The sequence below is a fragment of the Astyanax mexicanus genome, chromosome 7 (genome assembly GCF_023375975.1).
Source record: "Astyanax mexicanus isolate ESR-SI-001 chromosome 7, AstMex3_surface, whole genome shotgun sequence".
In the NCBI taxonomy this organism is placed as follows: Eukaryota; Metazoa; Chordata; class Actinopteri; order Characiformes; family Acestrorhamphidae; genus Astyanax; species Astyanax mexicanus.
Window position 1 is genome coordinate 35,494,221 of NC_064414.1, and position 23,360 is coordinate 35,517,580.

The window sequence follows — 23,360 nt, forward strand, 5'->3', positions numbered from 1 at the left end:
TCATTAAGGGTTAAATTTGATTAATATTTAGCTTGATTATTGAGTGCAATAGATAGAGACCAAGCAGTGTTTTTAAGGCTAATTTAAATGACTGGGGGTTGATACTGCTTAGTTCAGCCTTTCCAGGCAAACTTTGTAATACATCATTGTGCATGGCCACAGTAATTTTCGGTGCATTGTTTTTCAAGATGTATGTTTGCATTTTGGAATTGAAACATGCATCATCTGCAAAAGTCTGTGAATTCCCAACTGGAGATGCATTTTACTTTTGCACATTTGGAATTTCAGTTTGAGTTTAGTGTTGTTGGCTGGCTTTGGAAGTTCAGCTATTCTGATACTCACTGTGCTGGCTTAAGTAATGAACTCTTGAGAGGGTTATCCGGTTTGTGCTGTTTGAAGTCGTTGCTTCATCCTTGAAAGACATTAGCTTTACAAATTCTACAAGTAAGTGAGCAAGTCACATACAGTAAAAGCGTTCATCACATATTGGTTTCTCCAGCCCTGTGTGAGGTCCATATTGTCATATAGTGGTTGAATAAGAAGTCTATAACTTAAATAGGAAAACTTGACTAATAGGGATACATAGTAGGGCTGCACGATATATCGTAATGTGCGCAGGACACAGGACTTGTGATGTCACTTAAGGCAATTAAATCAATCATGTTATGCTGCAATGTTTTGATTCTTGACACAAGAAGTACAGTAGATACACAGTGCTGTCTCTGTGTCTGTGTAAGTGACAGGGCTGCTGCTGCTTCAGAAGCATGAGGGGGAGGGGGAGCACGAGGGGAGGGGGGGCAGGAGTAAACACGAGGTAACCACATGGCCTTTATCCACATGGTTGGGCATGAGCTTGTAAACACGTGTTGAAAGCTGTGCACCTCAGTCCAGCACAGTTTTGCAGAGCAGATATTTCCAGTTACAGCTGAATTCACACTTTTAATCCCAGAAAAACGCTCTTATTTATCTTTAAAAAAGCCATTTAAATGCCTGATAAAAGGGCAGATTACTGTTGTTTTGCTTGGGTTTTGCATGCTCAGTGCCGACTCAGCTCTTAATTGGTCCGGACGTAAGACGGCGTGTTGGTTGGAGGTGGGACTGGTAATGTCATGGGCCCTGCGTTGTTTATTATTGCGATAAAAAAAAAAAGAACATTTGAAATGTCAATTTTTTCCTAATATCGTGCATAGTGGAGCCATCTTTCCATTTTTTTATTTGGACAATCTCGAATCATGTAATTGAGTGTAGTTATGTCATTGTTGTAATTCTAGAGTAAGTGATACTGTTCTTGATATTTACTAGAGATGCATTGAAAAAAAATTTTTCCAAAATCAAACAAGGTGAAACATTTGGCTTGATGTTTATTACCAAACAAAAGGTTTTTGCAGGTTTCCATTAAATGAGTTAAATCCTGTTTTTCAAAGAAAAGTCTATTGTAAAATTGCTAAACTACTAAACTTAACACTGACTAGCAGTGCAATTTCAATAATTTTTTGAAAGAGTAAAATTCCAGTCATAATTGTACCTCAACACTTTTAAGCATGACCTTTCAGACACTTCGGTCGGTGCCTTTTTAGTATCGAATTTTGATTCCCAGCTCTACCCCTAACAGTCTCTGACTCATTACTTTAATTCTCGATGAACACAATGTATCTGCACATATTGAGGCACCGAATTCCCAGTGAGTCGTCCTTTATTAGGCCACCAAGGCCATGTGATAAGGCAAGGTATTCATTCTAGAGTAGTATTCGATACGTTATTCCGTACATACAATACAAATCGGCAGTACACGCAACAGGTTAGATTTAAATTACTGTATACAACCAAAATCAGACCGAGCGTAATAATGCTGTAAAATAGTTTACCTGCCTGCGGATCAGGACCCGAGCTTTGAAGGCCTGAGCTTTAACAGCGGTAGTGTTAAGTGAATAACGATTTCTATTCAGAGAGGCAGTGGCTGTGGCTGTTCTAATGGCGGTGCTAAAAGCAGCTTGTGGATAGATTTATTTTGCTCTTGTGGAGCTGAGCTGCATAAAGAGAGCATCTTCTTCTTTCTGAATACTAACTGACGTTTTAATGGGTGATTAATTCTTGATGGGTAATTACTTGGCAGTTTTTTTTTTTTTTTTTCTCCTCATTCGTCCTTCGATCAACTCCATCAAACCCAAGGTAATTTGTATCTGACAGAACTGAGCGTGTGTGTGTGTGTGTGTGTGTGTGCGTGTGTGTTGTGTGCATTAACACGGACCCCTTTTTAACTGTCAATTTGATTCCATCTCTTCTCTTATCTTCCCTTCGTCTTTGTTCAGAGCGTGCAGAGCATGGGAAACACTAAGGCCCGACAGCTGTACGAAGCCCATCTCCCAGACAACTTCAGACGGCCACAAACCGACCAGTATCCTTTAATGTGTGTGTGCGTATTTGTCTGCTTGTGTGTTGGTAAGAACTGTGTTCCTGGTGATTTCTTTTTTTTTTCTTTCTTTCAATTTTTTTTTCCTATTTTCTCCCCAATTTACACGGCCAGTTACCCAACCCACTCATCACAGGGTTCGTACAGTCATGAAAAACCTGAAAAAGTCATTGAATTTGAAGATAGCAATTTCCAGGCCTGGATAAGTTTTGGAAAAATAAAAATTCCCAGAAGTTTTGGAAAAGTCATGGAAATTTGGTCTATGAATCTTTGTGTTTCCATTTATTTATGGAGAAAATCTATTTTGAGCTACAAATACGTCAGCTCAGAGTTAATTCAGTAATTTAGCCCTACACAATACAACTCTCAAGATCCGATACACATTTTATTATTAAAAATTGTGTGTCAGATTAATTTTAGACCTACTATGATAAATTTCGACTATAGTTTTAGTCGATTTTTGGTTTTATTGTCCATGTCTGCACTGTTTTAAAAATCGTATGGTCACTTAAAATTTGCCTGGAAAAGGCATGAAAAAAGTAATGGAAAAATCATGGAAATGTATTAGTTAAAAAGTGTATGAACCCTGTCATTAGGACTTCCCCATCACTAGTAATGCCCCAACACCAGGAGGATGAAGACTACTAGCACTGCCTTCTCCAATACATGTGAATTCACTTGAGCCACTTCCCCCTTTGGAGGGATGTGGGGAGAGAGCCCCATCTACCCACCCAGAGAGAGCAAAGCCAATTGTTCTCTCTCAGGGCTCTGGCAGCTGATGGCAAGCTACATAACCAGGATTCGAACCAGAGATCTACCCATTATAGTAGCAGCGCGTAGCCTGCTGGACCACTCGGAGCCCCGGTGGTGCTTTTTTTTTTTTTTTTTTTTGGTCTCTTCTATATTTTGTATGTTTCATAAAGCCTAGTAGGGGAGATTTAATGGTCTGTTCTGCGCTCCCAGCAGGACCTCCTTGTTTGTGCCTGAATAAGTGGTCTGATGAATAAGCACTCTGCTCACAGTTAAACTAAAGAGACATATTAGAAATGTTCTTGGACTGAGAGCATCCTTTACCCTGAAACGATGCTGCTGGGGGACAGCGCTAATGTTTTTCTTAGGACATGTGTTCATTCTGGCTCTTTTAAAACCACCTGGGATTTCCCTGAAAATCCTCCTGAATAAACATGATCAGTTGTAGATCAAAGGCCTGCCTGATGTTGTGGGTTCTATCTTTTCTCCAGTCACAGTCTTGTAAGGATGATGAGTTCAGTGTTTTCATACCATGACTGAATGGCTACTCCGGTTCCCTCCTTCCCCTCATAAATATACTATATATAATATAATGGGTGAACTGAATTGGCAATGTTAAATTGCCCCTGAATAGATACATAATTGTGTGTTTGTGTGCCCAATGCCACCAACTGTAGCTCTGTCCTGGTCTCCAGATCCATCATGATCCTGACAAGGATGAAACAGATAAGTGGCAAACAAATATAGCAGACAGACACGGGTCCCAAATCAACTCTGGAGCAGTTAATTTGTAGAAACGACTATCCTCTGCACTTTAGCGGATTTAGCTTGTTCAGGCTAAATTGCTCTTAAGGTGCCCTTTTAGCAGTTTTATACAGTGGCATGAAAGTTTGGGCACCCCTGATAATTTCATGATTTTCCTTTATAAATCATAGGTCTCAGTACCAGACCTGGATATTATTGAAATCTGTGGTGCGATTTTTAAAGCTCGGAAACCATCAAACCTGACTGACCTGGAGATGTTTTGTAAAGAGGAATGGACCAAAATACCTTCAACCAGAAGCCAGACTCTCACTGGAAGCTATAGCAAGCATTTAGAGGCTGTTATTTCTGCAAAAGGAGGATCTACTGTACTAAATATTGATGTAATTTTCCTGTTGGGGTGCCCAAATTTATGCACCTGCCTAATTTTGTTTCTGTAAATCCTATACGTCCTAAATCCATTTCACTTCTCAAATATTTTTGTGTTTGTCTGCTATATACTATACTGGATTGAAATTGCTGATCTGAGCAACCAGTGACTTATAAAGGAAAATCATTAACATTATTAGGGGTGCCTAAAGGGTTTATACCACTGTATTGTCCAGATAATTACTAGAGCTGTTGCATGGCATCTCTGCACTAGTGCATAACACAGAACCTTCTTTCTGTATTTACTTTTGACTTTCCTTCCTGCTACCTCTCCAGACAGGTCTGACCAATAAGTAGAGATAACCTTCTTGAGAAAATGATTAGTTGTGATTGTTGGTCCACTTGCAAAAACAATACAAACCAAACCAACGGGAAAACTCCAAGTTCACAACAAACTCATTAACTGATTCGGGTGAAGCATGCTGAGAACATATCGTGGATACTACATTAGATAAATTACTATTTAACAGGTTTATCTTGTTGACCAGCTTCTTCTTATCCATCACCGCTAATGGATTTTCTTGTGGTCATGATGTGACATTGTACAAAGCTGAGCTAGACGACTCTTGAGTGAAAAGTTCCTAAAATTTTGGAATTCTTGCATTTCATGTGGGTTCATGTCATCTAGCTCATATAGTAATAATGTCATAATAATAATAAAAAAAAAAAACTGCACCAAGGCATTCAGTACTCTGAATACTCTCAAAGCTCACCATCCAGCTGTTGCAATACTATGTTGTCACAAACAATTTGGTTCTTTAGTGGTCAATGCTTTCAATACTATCTCTATATAGGCCAGTTACTAGCTTTAAGGGATTCAAATTAGTAGGCGCGATTTGATTCACTTCGTAAAAAAAAAAAAGATTCACACTGCAGCTGATGTCAGGATTAAGGTGAACCTAGTATTCTAAACAAACGAATCAATAACGTGTACTAATTTGACTCAGTTAAGCGACACAAGCACACGCAAGCCAGCAGCTTAATTGGATGCCAGGCACGTAGCCTGCTTAATTTTTACATTGACCATAGGTATATTTGAAACTGTAAAAAGCAATGTTTTGAAAATTGAATTCAATTGAATTTGAAAATGTGTTGAAATTAACACAACATTACTTAATGTTCTTCTCACTCCTTATTTTCCTTATTCAGAACTTAACTTCTGCCACCCCTACAAGTTCATACAGTCAGGCAACCATTACATCTGTGCTATAGAGACACAGAAAATATGATAAATCTGTAGCTCGATTCGTCTGCATGGACCAAGCGCCTGTATATACAGCAGAGAAAACCGAATTCAGAATTCTGATACAGCAGTTAGACAGAAACTGACATGCTTGGCAAAAATGTGTTCATGTTCAGACAATTTTTCTTCTTCCAAGTATTGTTTGGTATCGAGAATCGTGATAATACAGCTGGTATTGGTATTGAAGTCACAATTCTGGTATTGTGACAACCCTACTCCAGTGTGTGACCACCTTAAGAGTTAGGCATAGGCACACACAGTCCATGTAAGTAAAGGTGACAGGATGTGAATCAGTAACTAACAGGACCTGATGTATACAATGTGTTATACAAAGGCGTAACAGAAACGTGAACCGTGTTTCTGACTGTGGTCCAGAGGTTCAGGTGTGTGTGTGCGGCTTGATTTCCCCCCTCATGTAGCACCTAGTTGAGTTATGTAGTCGTGTAGCCATTGCAGTACACTGATTAGAGTTATTTGATTCAAGTCATGCCAGCATGCCAAGTTCTGTACTCACTCTTATGAGATTCCACCCTCCTTCCTGATCTGTTATAAATTTTTTTTTTCTTATTTTCTTTTCTGTGTGAAGAAGAGTGCCCTTAGGCAAGCTCCAGCCTGGAGTGCCTGTAGTGACTCCACACCCCTCTCTCTCTCTCTCTGTCTCTCTCTCTCTCTCTCTCTCTCTCAGACGCAGTGCTCAGTTACGAGTGCTTTACTCAGGATTTTGCATGTAATTCTGGATGACACACAGCTGTCCTGCTTGTCCTTTTCACCTTGGCTAGTGGTTAAACAGGACTCACCTGCCCAATTCTGAATGAAAGTACATTACATAGCTGGAATAGCAAAGCCCCTTGCACATTTTTCGATCTATTTATTTATTTATTTATTTTTGTGTGCGTGCGAGTGTGCACATCTTCTCAGGCCATACATCTACTTGTCCAGCTTGTCACACACTGCTGGTCTAATTGGGTGTGTGTGGTAGCCCAGCTAATTCTATATTCCCCTCTTTGGTACCTTCGCGCACTCTAATTGAATTTCCTTGGCGAGCGTCCTCCTTATCTGCGCTCCAGTGTGTGGTGGGAGTGTGGAAATGGCTTCATTTGTATGCTGACCACAGCACTACAATATTCTTAACTGTCAAAATGGATTAATCTGGATAGCGGAGGTGAGCTTCCCTAAGAAACAGCCTTTGATGGAATTTGCTTCATCAGAGGTGTAGTTTTTCGGACCGAAACGCAGATCTCTCTCTCTCTTTCTCTCTCTTTCTCTCTATGTCTCTCATGCTCTGTTCCTCTGCTCCTCATCTCGCGCTTTTAATGATCCCATTAATGGATGAATTGGCGGCGTTAATGTGAGCGTCGCGCGGAAGAGCAAAGAGAAGAAATTTGGTGAAAAGCAATCTTTGTGCAGCTAGAAATGACTTTGCTCACGGTGCATGTCTGTCACTCTAGTTTGGTGCACTTCAGCTTTTTCTGTTTGGTTCTGGCTCTGCTGTTCTCTCAATTCTGTCCATTTTTCTGTTTGCTTTGCTTTGTCTCTTTATACTCCCTTCCCTGTGCAGTGCTTTTTTTGTTTTATACTGTTGGTCCTTAGTTCTCCATTTAAAATGCAAAATAAACGGTATTAAATCCAATGGATCTTTTCTGTACATTTAAACCTTTACAGTTATGTGGAAAAGAGAAAATAAGGATGCCCCGTATTTTGGAAAGTTTATGAACACTAAGGCTGGGCGACATTGTGAAAAAAAAAAATAATAATAATAGTAAATTTAAAAAATATATTAAATAATATAATATATAAAAAAATAGTCTTGATATTGTTTGAGCTAGTGTTTTCTTTATACAGGTGCATGAAAGTGCAGAAACTTAGAATATCATTGAGCATGAGTAATTAACTTCAAAATGTGAAACTGTGTATATTTTATAGATGTATAACATACAGAGTGGTCTATTTTAAGAGTTTATTTCTTTTATTGTTGATGATTATGGCTTACAGCCAATAAAAATCAGTGTAAAGAAAAATAGAATATTATGTAAGACCATCTGTTTTTTTTTTTTGCAGTGTGGGCAGTATACCAAGTCCTGCTGGAAAATGAAATCTTCATTAAAGTTGTCAGCTCCAAACCACCATTGATTGTGGAAACCTCACACTAGACCTCAAGCAGCTTGGACTGTGTTCCTCTCCACTCAAATAAAATGCAAAATTTACTGAGGGTCAGTGATGGTTTGGAAAGTCATGTAATCTGCTGGAGTTGATCCACTGTGTTTTATCAGGTCTAAAGTCAGTTCGGTGTTTTCTCACAAAATCTTACAGCACTTCATGCTTCACTCTGCTGACAATTTTTACGGAGGTGTGGATCAGTCTTATGGCTTTAGGTATAGAAGTCACTTTCTGTCAGACAGTCTAAAATCTGAGACAATGGTCCAGAGGGGCAACAGCTAATAGGCGCAGTGAAGAGCATGATTAATTGAGTAATGAGGCTTGGGTAATGTGAAACCTAATTGCGACACTCTTGCATTGTTACTCTTACTGTTATTGATTTACTTAAAATTACAATCAGATGTAGAATGTCGTTAAGTAGAAACCATATTGAATAAACTAAATGTTAGTCTATGTTTTTCTTCAATAGTATAATACATTTTTAAAATGTGGCTGGTATAAATAAGCCAATTTTTTGAGATTCTAGAGAGTAGTTGTATTATATTTTGACTATTGATTCTAATTAGGTTAAGAGCAGATCTCTCTGGTGATGAGATGTCTGGGTGTCTGCAGTGGTCAGTGTTGACCTGTCTCTACAGTATGCTGTATGAATAATGGAGTAATGTGAGGACATGTCTGTATTGTCCAGTCACAGTTCTGTGATCAGATTCCTCATGTAGAAGAGGCTCTTCAGTCTCATCAAAGAACATGTGTTCAATTACAGAAGCTCCAATTCTACAGGAAAACCTAATGACTTTCAGACCCTGCATTATTTCACTCTATTCACACCTCTCTCTCTCTCTCTCTCTCTCTCTCTCTCTCTCTTTCTCTATTACACACACACACTTCTCACTGCCTGTTTCATTCCCTTTATTCGTCTTCTCTCTCTCACACTTTATCTTTCTCTTTTCTTTGACTTTGTCCCTACCCTTTTCCCCCCTCTACCCTTTATTGCTCTCCAGTTTTTCTCTCCTGCTCTTTCCCTATATCTCCCTATTTCTTTATGTATCTCTCCTTCTCTCTCTTTATCTTTATTTCCTTTTTTTGCTTTCTTTTTTATTCTGTCTTCTGTATTTTATTTTTACGCTCTATTTCAGTCTTATCCCCTTCCTTTTAATCTCTATTTCTTCCTCTTCCTTTCATCTTCTCTCTCTCACATGTTATCTTTCTCTTTTCTTTGACTTTGTCCCTTTCCTTTTTTTTCCCCTCTACCCTTTATTTCTCTTGCTCTTTACTCTTTGCTCTCTATTGCTCTCCAGTTTGTCTCTCTTGCTCTTTCCTTGTATCTCCCTGTTTCTTTATGTATTTCTCCTTCTCCTTCTCATATTTCTTTCCTTTTTTTGCTTTCTTTTTTTTCTGTCTTCTGTATTTTATTCTTACGCTCTATTTCGGTCCTGTCCCCTTCCTTTTAATCTCTATTTCTTTCTCTTCCTTTTGTTTTCTCTCTCTTTCTCTCACTCGCTCTCTCTCTTCTTTGTCACCCTTTTATTTCTCACTTGCTCCTTCTTTCTTGCTGCCTGTACTTTTCTTCTTTTCCGCGCCTTTATTTCTTCTTTATTTATCTCTCTTGCTTTTTTCTTTTCTCTTTAACAATATATCATCTCCTTTTCTTTTTTATGTAATTTCTTTCTTGTATGTTCACTCTTCGTGTCTGTATTCCTCTCATTCTCTCCATCTTTCTCTCCCCCTCTCTTTCTAGTACCCTTAATTTCTTTTTCCAAATCACCACTATTTCTTTCTTTTTCTTTTTCTCTCTCTCTCTTTCTTTCTGTGTGGCTTTTACTGCAATACTGTAGCAGGATGAGCGAGCCGGAGCAAGAGAACTGTAGGCTTCTTTGTACTTTGTTCTTTACACTTCTTTCATCTCTTTCTTTTGGTCGCAACAAATCTTTCTATCCAGTCTCCCTTTACCACCCTTCCTGTTCCTCTTTCACTTTATTTTTTTCTCTTTTATTTTTATGTTTTCTTCTCTTTCTGCAGGGCCAGTATCAGGTACAGTGTGTGGTACAGAGATTTCAGGCTTTGCTGCAGCTAATGATGAGCATAGAGAACAAAGGCTCACAGAGAGGACAGGCCAGACCTGCAGGGGTTTACACACTAACAAGTGCAAGGTGCCAATTAAAGCTCGCTATCCACAGCAAGGAGACCATCCCCAAACCAAAGTAAGGGTTTCAAACTGGGTTTTTGATCAGCTTTGAAACATAGGGGGGCTTTGAACTGACTGCTAACTTTCCTGCTATTGTTTGGAGAGAGAGAAAGAGTGAGTGAGCTGTGGTTAGAAGACGGTGATATAACTGACTGTCTCAGCAGGCCAGTCTCTGAAAGTCTACTTCAGCTGTCTGACTCTCTGACACAGTCAAAGTCAAAATAATGATGAAATGTAGATGCACAGTTTCTACTGTGTGTGTATGTGTGTGTATAAGTGTAAGTGTGTGTGTGCATACTCTGTGCCTTTCAATTTGTTTCAGGTGAGTTTCCTCCAGAGTCCTTTTCCTTAACAGCTTCTCAGAGCCGTGGAGTTCTTCATCAGGGACAAGTACGAGAAGAAGAAGTACTATGACAAAAATGCAGTCAATGACTCTTTTGTAAGTATTCGCCACTCATCTACAGATTAGATGTTTTCAAAGCAGCAATGTGAAGTGTCCTTGTCATTGTGTGTTCTGGAAAAATACTGCATTTTAATAAATAAATAAAGCAGAATTTTGTTTTTTTGTGCTTTGAGCCAGCTGTAAAGAACACATTTTTCACATGCACTTCTGGGCAAGCTAAGAAATGCAGTTCAGTCACTGAATTTGGAGAGGAGTGTATTGTGTGCACAAAAACACCATTTTTGGTCAGTGAAAACTAAGCTTTTTGCTAATGCTCTATGAGGTGGAAACTTATAGAAAACTCAAAACAACGCTTTATGAAAATTATATCATTTTATTTTTATGGCTGAATCTTAAATTATTCCTTACCCACTGTTTAGTAAACAACATAAGGCATCAGCTCTGTAAAACTAAATATTAAAATTAACACAAATATAGAGCTCTGGAAAACTTTGAGACCACTTCAGTTTCTGAATCAGTTTCTCTGATTTTGCTATTAAAATATTGTTAACTGTTTGAACAGTTCCTACCAAGCATTGTTCTGCCTGTTTCACTAAAGTAACACAGTGCAGTAAGCAGCATGATAAACCTGCAAAGTAGCCATGATGGAGACACTGTTCTCTATATGACAAGGCAGTTGAGTATGTCTCTTTCAGGGTTACTGCGAGTCCTTAAAAAGTAAATTAACTGTAAGTATTACATTTTCAGACGGTGCATTTAATGCTGGTGAGAAATCACAGTGGCCCACCGTAAACATCTAATCTGTGGAGAGAACTAAGGATAGGTAATACATTTTTACGTAAAATTTGGACTGTAATAAAGAACATAATTTTAGGCTGCATTTTACGGCGGTTCTCAAACAAACAAACAAAAAAAATGGTAAAGTTTTGTTTTCCAATACAATAAAATATTTTCTAACAAAGAAATGATCACTACATTTTTACGTCTTAAATTATATTAATTAAGGTATTAAAAAGCGTTAAATTTGACTTTTAAAATGGTGCAAAAACCTTGTCTTTAATACAGAAGATGCTTGCAGATCAATAAGGGATCCTCTTTTTCTGAGAGATAAAGTGAAACAACGTAGAGCGTAGTTTACAACTTCTCCTGCAAGACCTAGTTAATTTTACCTTTGCTTAATTTAGCTGGTTTACTGTCTGTTCGCTGATTCGGTTTTCAGTGAGGCATCAGGTAAAGGTAAAAACAGAAGAAGTGTGTGTGTGTGTGTGTGTGTGCGCGCGCGCGCTCAGTTTGCAGTTCACGGAGTCCTCATCCACACATTGTACATCTGGAGGTCTGCAGCTGTTCCTCTGCTTCAGCTGCATGTAGGGTCACTGAGGTGAAACCTTATTCCCAAACCATAATAATTTATGAATCATAATTTATTTTTACACCACCATTTCCAACCCTTTTTTATTCCTTATAATTAAACAGGCTATTTTTGGTATTGTGTCTGTAAGACGGATGGATATAAAATAAATGAGCTGCACTAATTGTGCTTTATTTAAAAAAAAAAACAAAAAAAAAAAAACAGCTGAAACACTGCTGAGATCTAAACTGTAGTAAATTGGGGATATGTGAATGAAGACACAGCAGCTGGCCTGGTCTGTACTGGTGCATTTTAGCCTCCATGCTAACAGCTAGGTTAAAGCCTTTGCTGGACTGGAGCAGTTCAGCTGTGCTTGTAGTGGCTAGTTTTATCCAGGTTAAAAGCTACAATGCTAGCATACTCAACTGTATTGGATTGAGTTAGCCATGATGCTAACAGTTTTTGGGAGCTGGATTACTTGCTGATCGTGTATCTGGAGAGCAGTAAGACCGGATAGATGATTCATGCAGCCTTGACCTGCTTTACTCTACTGCTGTAGTTGGCATTGCTATAGAAACAAACATCAACTGCCCCTGTGTGAGCTTGTAAAGAGTAAAGCTCAACAGAGAGTGCACAGAAGTCTGTGTGTGTGCGTCTCTGAGTGTGTCTCTGTGATTGTCTCTGTGAGTGTCTCTGCATCTGTGCATCTCTGCGTATGTCTGTCTGTGTCTCTGTCCCTGTGTGTGTGTATATCTGAGTGTCTGTGTCTGAGTGTCTCTTAGTATGTCCATGTCTTTGTGTGTATGCCTAATCTGTGTCTGTGTGTCTCTGCGCGTGTCTCTGTGCATGTGTCTCAGTCTGTCTGTGTGTGTGTGACACTGTGTGTGTGTGACGCTGTGTGTGTGTGACGCTGTGTGTGTGTGACGCTGTGTGTGTGTGACGCTGTGTGTGTGACACTGTGTGTGTGACACTGTGTGTGTGGCACTGTGTGTGTGGCACTGTGTGTGTGACACTGTGTGTGTGACACTGTGTGTGTGTGACACTGTGTGTGTGTGACACTGTGTGTGTGTGGCACTGTGTGTGTGTGGCACTGTGTGTGTGGCACTGTGTGTGTGGCACTGTGTGTGTGACACTGTGTGTGTGACACTGTGTGTGTGTGGCACTGTGTGTGTGTGGCACTGTGTGTGTGTGGCACTGTGTGTGTGTGGCACTGTGTGTGTGGCACTGTGTGTGTGGCACTGTGTGTGTGGCACTGTGTGTGTGGCACTGTGTGTGTGGCACTGTGTGTGTGTGGCACTGTGTGTGTGTGGCACTGTGTGTGTGTGGCACTGTGTGTGTGTGGCACTGTGTGTGTGTGTGGCACTGTGTGTGTGTGGCACTGTGTGTGTGTGGCACTGTGTGTGTGTGGCACTGTGTGTGTGTGGCACTGTGTGTGTGTGACATTGTGTGTGTGTGTGACATTGTGTGTGTGTGTGACATTGTGTGTGTGTGTGACATTGTGTGTGTGTGTGACATTGTGTGTGTGTGACATTGTGTGTGTGTGACATTGTGTGTGTGTGACACTGTGTGTTTGTGTGTGTGTGTGTGTGTGTGTGTGTATGAGAGAGACACTGTGTGTGTGTGAGACACTGGGTGTGTGTGTGTGTGAGAGAGAGACTGTGTGTCTGTCTGTGTGTGTCTGTCTGTGTGTGTCTGTCTGTGTGTGTCTTTCTGTGTGTGTCTGTCTGTGTGTGTGTCAGTGTCTGTGTGTGTGTCAGTGTCTGTGTGTCTGTCTGTCTGTCTGTGTCTGTGTGTCTGTCTGTCTGTGTGTGTCTGTCTGTGTGTGTCTGTCTGTCTGTGTTTGGTGTTGCCTACAGTCAGACTGTGATTCCAGGTCTTCTATGTCTTCCTACGCTTTCAGACCCTTTCATATGCAAATCAATAATTTAAAACAACTCGTTATCAGTTTAAAGGTTTTACACTGTTGTGGAAGAGGAAGTTGTGAGGGGAGGTGGTGGTATGGGGGGGATAGAGTGAAGTAAAGAGCTTGAGCGGAGAGATGTGAAGGAGCTACATCTGCAGGAAAAGATGGTAATTGATGCTAAATATCTGTGTGTTCTCTGGTCCGAAACACTGTTATTGTGTTTGACAGGAGCAAGAAATCTGTTGAATAATTATTATTAATGATAAAGTATATCCATGTATGTTATAAAGATCTCATGAGAATGTATTGCTTGTCATTAATCTATTATTTATTAATTCTGCCTGAAATGTAATATGTGAAGCATATGAACATGTGTGATGAAAGTGTCAGTTGGCAACATTTAGAACAGAGTATCATATTGCAGTTATCTTGACATTTTTACACTTTACCACACACCATTTGACAATATTTCTCCCAAATTCCAAATACAAAATATTGTTGTTTAGAGCATTTATTTGCAGAAAATGAGAAATGGATTAAATAACAAAATAGATACAGAGCATATAATATAATATAATAATGCAAAGAAAAAAAGTTTTAATCAATATTTGGTGGAATAACCCTGGTTTTAATCACACTTTTCATGCATCTTGGCATGTTCTCCTCCACCAGTCTTGCACACTGCTTTTGGATCACTATTCCACTCCTGGTGCAAAAATTTAAGCAGTTCAGCTTGGTTTGGTGGCTTGATAATCCATCTTCCTCTTGATTATATTCCAGAGATTTTCAGTTTGGTAAAATCAAAGAAACTCATAATTTTTAAGTGGTCTCTTATTAAATTTTTTTCAGAGCTGTATGTATTTATATTTTTTCTTTATTTTTTGGAAATCCATCTTCTCAGCATGCCTGAACTAAACTAAACCAAGCTTACCTTACCTTGTATAAGAGTCTATGGACCCCATGGGAATTGAGCTGGTCAAGCACCTCTATTTGCAGCACCCTGATTGGCTGCGCATGATATATTTTTTTAGGGGTGTCTTATTTTTAATCCAGTCCAGCTTGGCAGAGCTCGTCTGTTACACTGACTCTTCAGAATTATTCTAAGCCTGTGGACCTGGTTTATATTTGAGAATGCCCAAAATGGTTTGGGGCTGTTAGCTGTTGGCACATTGTGCCCCAGAGGCCCTCCACAGGCTCTCCCCGTCATGTCACAGTGGTGATGTGATTAGGGCATGAACAGCAAGCGTGAAATGGAGCCTCGTGAGAGGAAGCCTCTGTCCTTTGGACTGGAATAACAAAAGCAAGGCCTGGTGTGGTGCACGCCTGTGTCTGCACCAGATAGAGAGCAGCCATGCAGCGCTGCCAGGTGCTACTGCATTACTGTGCCCCTCTTACCTCTCTTTACCCCTCTCTCTCTCTCTCTCTCTCTCTCTCTCTCTCTCTCTCTCCGTACCCCTCTCTCCTTCACCTTCATTCAACCTCTCTCTCTCCATCCTCCAGTAGGCGAGTGTGTGTATAGAGCTGTGCAGTGGGGAATAAGTGTTGTTTTATTTTGTAGGAGAATAAATAGGGTCTTATATTAAAAGCTTTAGTGTAAGTCACTGCAGTGATGTCATGTTCTCTCCCTGTTGGTTTGCTGCTGCTGCTGTTTGAATGATTACATGTGAAGCATACAGCATAGAAGCGTAGCCTCTGAAAATTAATGTCCCAGGATATTAAACGTCAGCACCCTCATCCTTCTTTTATTTGTTTTTATGTTTTCAATTTGTTTTTCTCTACTTTGCAGCCTTCATCCTTTTTCCAGTTTGTGAAAAATGATACAAAACGATTCTTATAGGTAATAAATATATCATAAACATATCAGAATAAAGACAGGGTGAACATTTCTACTGTATATTTAATTCCTGTCATTATTATTTTTTTGTGCCAGAATTGCTTATGATTAAACCATATAATTGTGATATTAATACTATTTTTTTAAAAGATAAAGTGATGGCATATAATAATAATACAGTTACTTCCTTTAAAAAAAGTCAGTTAATAAAGAAGTTACCTTCTTTATGTTCATATTTTGTTCGGCAAGTCGATAACTTAATTATCGTGACCAGTATAACTTATTTACATATTCTTGTACAAATAAGGTTGACCACATCCACTGCTAAGCTTTTATTTGAAATCATTTAATCATTCATTAGTCATTATCGAGGTAAAATGTTTATTTAATCGTAGTAATTTCAGGTCATATCGCCCAGTACTATAGTAATTTTGGAGCATCTCTCTTGTTGGGCCGCTCTTTAAGTGCTAAGTGGGCCACTGAAAGAGCTAAACATAGAAAAGTGGCTTAGTGCTAAGTTGCTAAGTTTTAGAGTTTGTTCAGTCTGCTATGCAAGTTCCCATCTAGACAAATAATAACATTATAGAAATATTAAAAGTAATCTTTTAGAAGGTTTTTATAAAAAATATTCTAAGAACATCTAGAAAACCTGACTGATTGAACGTTCTAAGAAAGTGAACCGTAACGTTCAGAAAATGTTCTACTAACCAAAATCATTAGGTGGAAAGAGACTGTCGGTCGCATCTCAAATGATGCATAATCCGTATTTAGTGTACAATGGTAATGTTAATGTATAAATTGAAAAACATGTTAATAAACAGTCATTAAATGTAAATAAGAAACTTTTCATGAGTGTAAATGAAAGTGTCCTAGATTGCAGATGTACATGTTTGTTCAGTGAGGGATTATAGTACAGGTAAAAATAGGCTGTGATTTAAAAACATATGGGACTCATTTCTCATCTGTCGCCCTCTCTCTTCTGGTTCCACTGGGAGGAATTGAAGAGTCTGATGGCTCTTAGGTTAAAGGATCTCCTAAATCTATGTGTAGAGCAGCTCTGTGACAGGGACCTAAGGACAGGACACTAAAACTTCTTCTTTGATCCATAAAAATGGTGTTCAGTGGGTGACCATCGTTTTGCCATGAATTTACAAAGGGACTGATTTTTTTTTTTGTGCAGACGCAGTGTGTTTGAAATTTGGTCTAGAAAAATGTTTTTTTTTGCAGCGAGAGCATCAAATAGAGCCTACATGATTTTATATGTAGTGTGTGGAGATACATTTGTCCTTTGTTCTAGTTTATTTTATTTGATTCCCCTTCTTTCTCATAGACTAACTGACCAGACCCTCTTATTCCACTCTCATGTGCCTCGTTTTTAGCCCTTTGCTTTTTTTTTTTTTAACTGACATGTAAGCTCTCTATTACTCACTGTAGCAGAGAGGCAAACCCCTCAGGCCCCCCACACAGCCATGCTTAGCTCTTCTCCGAGGACGGGAGCCTAATTACCTGATGCCTTTTGCTGCTGTGCGGATTGCATTAAGATGGAGATGGAGATATGCTTCTAGCTCCACGACTCTCTGATGAAAGCTGTCCCTGCGTATTGATAGGCTGCCTCCATCTCTCCAAGTCTGCAGTTTCCTGCTTATTTCCCCGGACGCCGGGCTTATTAAAGGTGTAGAAGGGGGGGAGGGGGAAAAGGGTCTCGCAGAATATTGGTTATCGGCTCTTTAATGAATCCATGCCTGTGCAGCAAAGTAGCGCTGATGCTAACCCCATAAAGGAGGATTATGAAGAGGATCCATCAGCAAGTAATGGCGCAGTCTGGACAGCTCCCCACTAACCTGGGCCATAATGGACCTTCTTGTTTTACTCGGTCTCTGCGGACCCATGCTGCTGACAGCGGCACTTCGCTATTGAGACAAAGAAGAAAGGGTCATCTTTCTTTCTGTCCCTCTCTTTCCCTACACAGCTCTTTCTTCTCCGCTCTCCTCCTCCCCTTTCTCCGCTCCTTACGTCCGTCTCGGCCTTCACTTCTTTCTTTCTCAGCCGTTTTAGTTTGACTGACTGTGCTTCCTTTCTCTCCTCGTTTGTCTGTTTCCTGCTCTCTCTCTCTATCTCTCTCTCTCTCTCTCTCTATCTTTCTCAGCTCTTTTTTTTTTCTCTAAATGCGAGACTGCTCGTCACCTGGGTGACCATGTGGAGGTGAGGGAGATGCTTGGCTCTCCCCCCAAGTCTTGCCCCACTCCTTTCCGTGCTCCTCTGTTCCCCGCACCCTTCAGAAAGGCTCTTTGTGGGGCTCTGTGAGAAGAGCAGGCCATTTATCTGGCCCAGGAACACTGCAGGAAGACACCCCAAACAAACAGCCAACCAGAATGAAAGAGACACAGTCACACAGAGAGGGAGAGAGAGAAAGGTTGATTAGTATCCATAGCAGCTCCTGTACACTTAAAAATAGAGGCACAAAAAGGGTTTATGTTCTTAAACTGTGGTATGAAATATGACCTCAGAATTTTCTGCTTTCAGGATAAAAATGTGCACACTACACATTTTCACCTGTAGTTTTATCATAATGTTATATTTGTTTTTCTGTGCTGTAATTATTAACTTCAGTTTCATAGGTTCTACAGCCGAATTCTGTGGAACTCCAAAAGATAAGTTTCTGTGTGGTCCAAAAAGTTTAAGAACCACTGCTCTAAGGGTTGCAAAATGTTGTTTGGGGCAGTACTGTTTCAGTATCTAGTTCCTCATAAGTATTTGAGGAATTTATCATTTATAGTTCTGCAAGAAACCAACAGGCACTCGCACAGTGCACAGTGGGGTCTTGTTACATCTACTTTTCAAAAGCACCAAATATCAAAGTATGTTCTGTATAGCAACTGTTTTTTGTCGCCGGTTTTTCCAGAAAATAGTTGAGAAATGAGAAATACCTCATATACCTCATACCTCATAAAGGTACCAGAAATATTTCCTGGGAGGACTATTTCTGGCTCAACCAACCCCAGGGTGGATTTCTTTTCTTTTACTACCCCTCTCCATGTGTTTACATAGGTTTACATAGGATCTCCGGTGGATTTCACGTTTTATAGAGACTCTAAAACTAGGTCAGTGACTGAACTGCACTTAGCAGGGCATTACTTATGTTATAATGAAACATATGACATTACAAAGACTGTTATTGGTTTTAAAAATGTACTAAAAACTGTTGCAGTGCTAAATCTAATTATTTATAGATACCAACAGTCATTATTTAGAGCAGTACTGGTTTCCTAAAGGTAGGAAAATTTGTATTTTGGTACAGTTCCACATCTAGTTCCCTAAAGGAGCCTTCTTGTGACATTTTGCTTGTGGCAGAATAACCTAGATCTGTTTTCCTAACAAAACAGAAACCTTTAACTCTTGATGCTCTGTGACCTTTATTTTACCTTAAGGATGTCTCTGTTATGTAATTGCTTGCAAACTGGCAGAGTTTTCAATGGTTAAGGAGCGAGTGTAAAAAAAATGCAGAATCCAGCAGTGGTTGTGCAGAGCTTAAAAAGTTATTTCTAACAATACAACATGTAGTTTCTAAAAGCTAACAGAAAATATTCTTTGTTGTGGATTCCTGCTCTTGGCAGAATAACTGTCAGTAGGAGCATTTTTATTAGCTTTGTTTGTGTGAAACGTAAAGAGCCTGTTTTATTTTAATACCTAGAAGACAGTGTTTTTTGTGATGTCGCTAGATCTCAACTTTTGTTTTCATCAGATTTTATTTATATAATTGTGATGTTATGCAGTGGAAATTTTCAGTGCATTGTCTTGTTTACACTATTGTAAGTTATTGAGATGTTGACTCATAATTCATAAGTTCTTGCCAATATTCCACCCTAACCCTGATAACACTTTATTTGGAAAGATGCCTTATATATTAGTTCAATTAACATTCAACTAATGTCTATTAAATGCAACTTAACTCACATTAAAGGTGAATGGAAATAATCCTCTGTAGAACCTAATCCTACACCTGACTCTAAGTCTTTTATCTAACCCTAAAGTGTTAAAATTGGAGTTTGGGTTAGAGTTGGATGTAGGGTTCCATTTAATGAAGAATAATTTTCTTTCATCTTAGAGTTTAATTGCATTTAATGTTCAGCATTTATGTGACATCTAAAATAGACCATATAAACGAAGTAAAACTCCAGCTGATACCAGACAGTATGGTATTTGTGAATTGGATACTGAATGTTTCCTCTCTCAAATGATCTGTCTGTGAAATCCAATAGAAAAGAAACAGAGGAACGATTTTTTTAAACGTGGTAATTTGTGTGAAATAGAAAAGATTTGTTTTGCACAAGTAGATACTTTGATAATTTAGAGAAACGTGTGTGTGTGTGTGTAAGTGTGTGTGTGTGGTGTTTGCTTGTATAGACTGAGTAATTATATACTGTGTGTGTAGAAGCTTTGTCCAGCTTTGTGCACATTATTCTAATGTTTCTTTTACTGCTTGTGCCTCTATTCTCTCTTCATCTCTTTCACTTTTTTCCTCCCTCATTCTCTCCATTACGTCTCCGCTTTTCTCCCACACATTTTCCTCGCCCCCTGTGACCCTGCCACCTCTTCTCTCTTTGTTTCTCTCTGTCTTCTTCTTGGCTCTCTGCAGAAGTCTTCTGATGCTGCTTTGCCCTCGGCATCCTCCCCCTCCTCGCAAGCAGCCGAGAAAAACAAACTGGAGGTACTGTGTGCGGGGTGTGTGCGGGGTGTGTGCGGGGTGTGTGCGGGGTGTGTGCGGGGTGTGTGCGGACTGTGTGTGCGGACTGTGTGTGCGGACTGTGTGTGCGGACTGTGTGTGCGGACTGTGTGTGCAGACTGTGTGTGCAGACTGTGTGTGCAGTGCAGTGTACTGTACCTCTCTCTAATATATTGTTAAAGGTCTCATTCTATCGTTTTATTCATTCATTTTAAAATGTCCAGTTTTGGTTTGTTTTTTTTTTTTTTGTTTTTTTTTTGTGAAAAAAAAAAGTTGATTTAGCCTGTCTATTTAGCCTGGCTTCTTTTCACTGAATTAGAGGTCTCTAAAGAAAGACAGGATTTCGGCTCTTGCTCATAAATATTCATGCATGCAAACATATCGCCTCTGATTGGCTAACAGCACTGAACTAGCGCTACTAAACTCTTACCTTAGACTTGGTGATTAGATGTTTGGGCAGTTTCACCACGTCAAAGGAATCGCCTCCCGCTTTGAACTGTGTTCTGTCAAGTTGTGCTTCCCTAGTGTATATTTAAGGTCTTGTTAAAACGCGGAATCCGAGATCCGATTTAAACCTATATTTACTTATTATTTATAGAATACAAAATAGATAGCGTTAACTAGCTATTGTAAACAGACATATAAGCTCCTCCTTAGTTAACGAGGCAGTGTCTGCTCTGCTGTAGCCCAGGTTCAGCTCTGCCTGTGGGCGGTTCCGAGCCGAGGTGGGCAAGGCCATGAACACAGGGGTTGACATAGACTCAGAATTAGACTTTTTCTGATTGACTCGTATTTATGAGGATTTTCTTTTTTCTTAGCTAGTGCAAACAAGGGAGGTTGAAGAACAGTTTCATGTGCAGCATGCATATTACATTACATTACATTACATTACATTTGGTAGACACTTTTGTCCAAAGCGACTTACAGTAGTGAAGTACATAAAAAAAAGTAATAGAAGTTAAAGGTGAAAACGTCTTTAGACAGGGCCTAAAGGAGTTCAAAGGGAAATAATAGGATAGAGGAGTGAAGGAGGGGAAGAAGGAAATGAGGTTAGAAGTAGTTAGTGTGTTAGAGGTGTTAAGAGAGTAAGTGCTCTTTGAAGAGCTCTGTCTTCAGGAGTTTCTTAAAGATAGCGAGAGATTCTCCTGATTAACTCAGAGAGACCTATAGTATTTTAAAAAGAACAAGAAAAAGTGGATTTTAGTGGAGGAAGACCTTTAAATTATTCAGCCATTGTTTGGTTTTGGGCTGGATATTGCACATATCTAAGACTCAAAATTAGTATCAAATTACATATTACAATTGGAATTTAGCATCAGATAACTGTTATTTAAGTAGTCTTCATCAGCATTAGTGGCCAATATAATCGACCTTGCTATAAATTCAAGATTGTGATTGGCTCACTGAATTATGAACAATTTAGTATGTTCAAGATTTAGCTTTAAATCCAAGATTATCAGAGTTGGTGGCACTGTCTGAACATTTTGAACAATATTCAGCCCTAGTTTGAAGAGTTTTGTTTAACTCTTATGTTATGGGAAGTTATTAGGAACAGTAGTAATGTTTTTTTTTTTTTTTTTTTTTTTTTTTTTAAATTAGCCTGTCTTTAAGTAGATTTATTATTATTTATTTTTTCATAAACACTTTTTAATTCCCTAAGTAATTTTTTTAGTGTCACTCGGGGTGGAATAAAATTACCAAACCATAGTCCCATTTGACAACTTTGTTTGAATTGAATTACCTACTGTTTTTTTTTTTTTTTCTGAACTCTGTGGTCCTCTGGTGATTTTAGTCTGGTCCGGATGCACATCTCTGAGTTTCTTCATTTCGCATTTGATAAAATAGCTATTTGCCTGCTGCCAAGAACCGTAATTACACTTTGGGTGCACGTTTCCACGGAGATCCATGTAAACACAACAGTGAGGGGAAATGGAGGAGCTACTGAACGCAATGTCGTGTGACCGAGAAAGCCAAAAAAACGTTTTTTTTTTTTCAATTTCTGTCAGGATGCAAGAGTTTTATCACTGAGTAGAAGTGTGGAATATTTTTAAATTCATCTGTATAGGGTAGTATAGTGTGAATTGTGCCATGAGAGTCAGGAATACAAATACTTACAAACACTCACTTACGTGGAATGTCTCCTTCAGGATTTTAGGAAGCCTCCACTGTTTGTTTGATTGACAGCTCTGGGATTCGTACAGAAATCCAGAACTTCAGTTACATAAACAGCAAGAGTTCTGCTTAGTTCCTTCTGACCGCCAGAAGTCATATAAAGCATGGAGGATGATGAGGTCCTACAGAATCCTGAGGAAAGCCACTTGCCCAGACTGAAGCTGAGGCAGCCTCCGGTAGTGCCGCACGAGCCGCATGCATAAGCAGGGCTTGCAGGCGCCAGTGAACTTCTTCATAATCCAAGTAGGCTCGCAGCACAGAGGTCACAAAGAACCTGCTGGAAAAGCACACTGGGTTCTGTGCTTAGAGGAGGATGAGGGAACATCTATTGTGTTTGCTGAGTCATGCAGCCTAATATAAGGCCTGATAAAGGAAAGTTTTATTTTAATGGAAAGAGTGGTTTTACTAGTCCTTTTATCACAGTGCTGGAGATTCGATTGTTAAAATTGATGCAGAAGTACAGTATGTATTATTTATTATCAGTTAGACTGTAGGGGTTGTTGCAGATTTTAGCCAGTGTTGTATTTCTAGTTTATCGATGTCTTTTGTAATCATCTCCTTCAGGACAGAAATAATTGAAAGGGCTGCACCTGATGTTCCACTCACTGTAATGGTAAATTGAATCACCCTTTCCATCATAAGGCTGTAAAGGTGACTTGCACTGCAGTCTAGGTTCTGATACCTCAAGGTACCTCTAGGTTAGAGAGAGAGGCAGAGATTTCTAACGATATAAGAAACATCATTCAATGCCTTATTGAAATCTTTATAAAAAAAAACATGGGCAATCTGTGAGTAAGGTAGGAGTGAAATGGACTGGTGCTAGATTCACTTCCCTAGCTGTGTGTAAACACCAGATTTATGCACTGGTTCATGAGAAATTCCTGATTTCCCCCTCCCTTTAATGTTCTAGTATCCAATGTGCTGTTCCCAAAAAAAGCACCTGTACAGGTTAGTGGTGGGAGTCACAGTTCCCCATGATACATAGCGATATCAAAATACTGATACTTGTGCATCTCAAAAAATATCCTAAAATATCATTTT

General features: G+C 39.3%; 1 protein-coding gene across 4 annotated transcripts in view; it reads left to right on the forward strand.

Moving 5' to 3' along the window:
• Positions 1 to 23,360, forward strand: part of smap1 (small ArfGAP 1) — a 155,412-nt gene that overhangs the window by 43,715 nt on the left and 88,337 nt on the right. For 2 of the 4 annotated variants that reach the window (XM_022684709.2, XM_022684708.2), the window contains exons 3-5: positions 2,310 to 2,395; positions 10,300 to 10,375; positions 20,061 to 20,132. In XM_022684709.2, the coding sequence (XP_022540430.2) occupies positions 2,310 to 2,395; positions 10,300 to 10,375; positions 20,061 to 20,132 (234 nt within the window). The remainder of the gene's footprint in view (positions 1 to 2,309; positions 2,396 to 10,299; positions 10,376 to 20,060; positions 20,133 to 23,360) is intronic. The other 2 variants (XM_022684711.2, XM_022684710.2) reach the window with 1 other exon arrangement.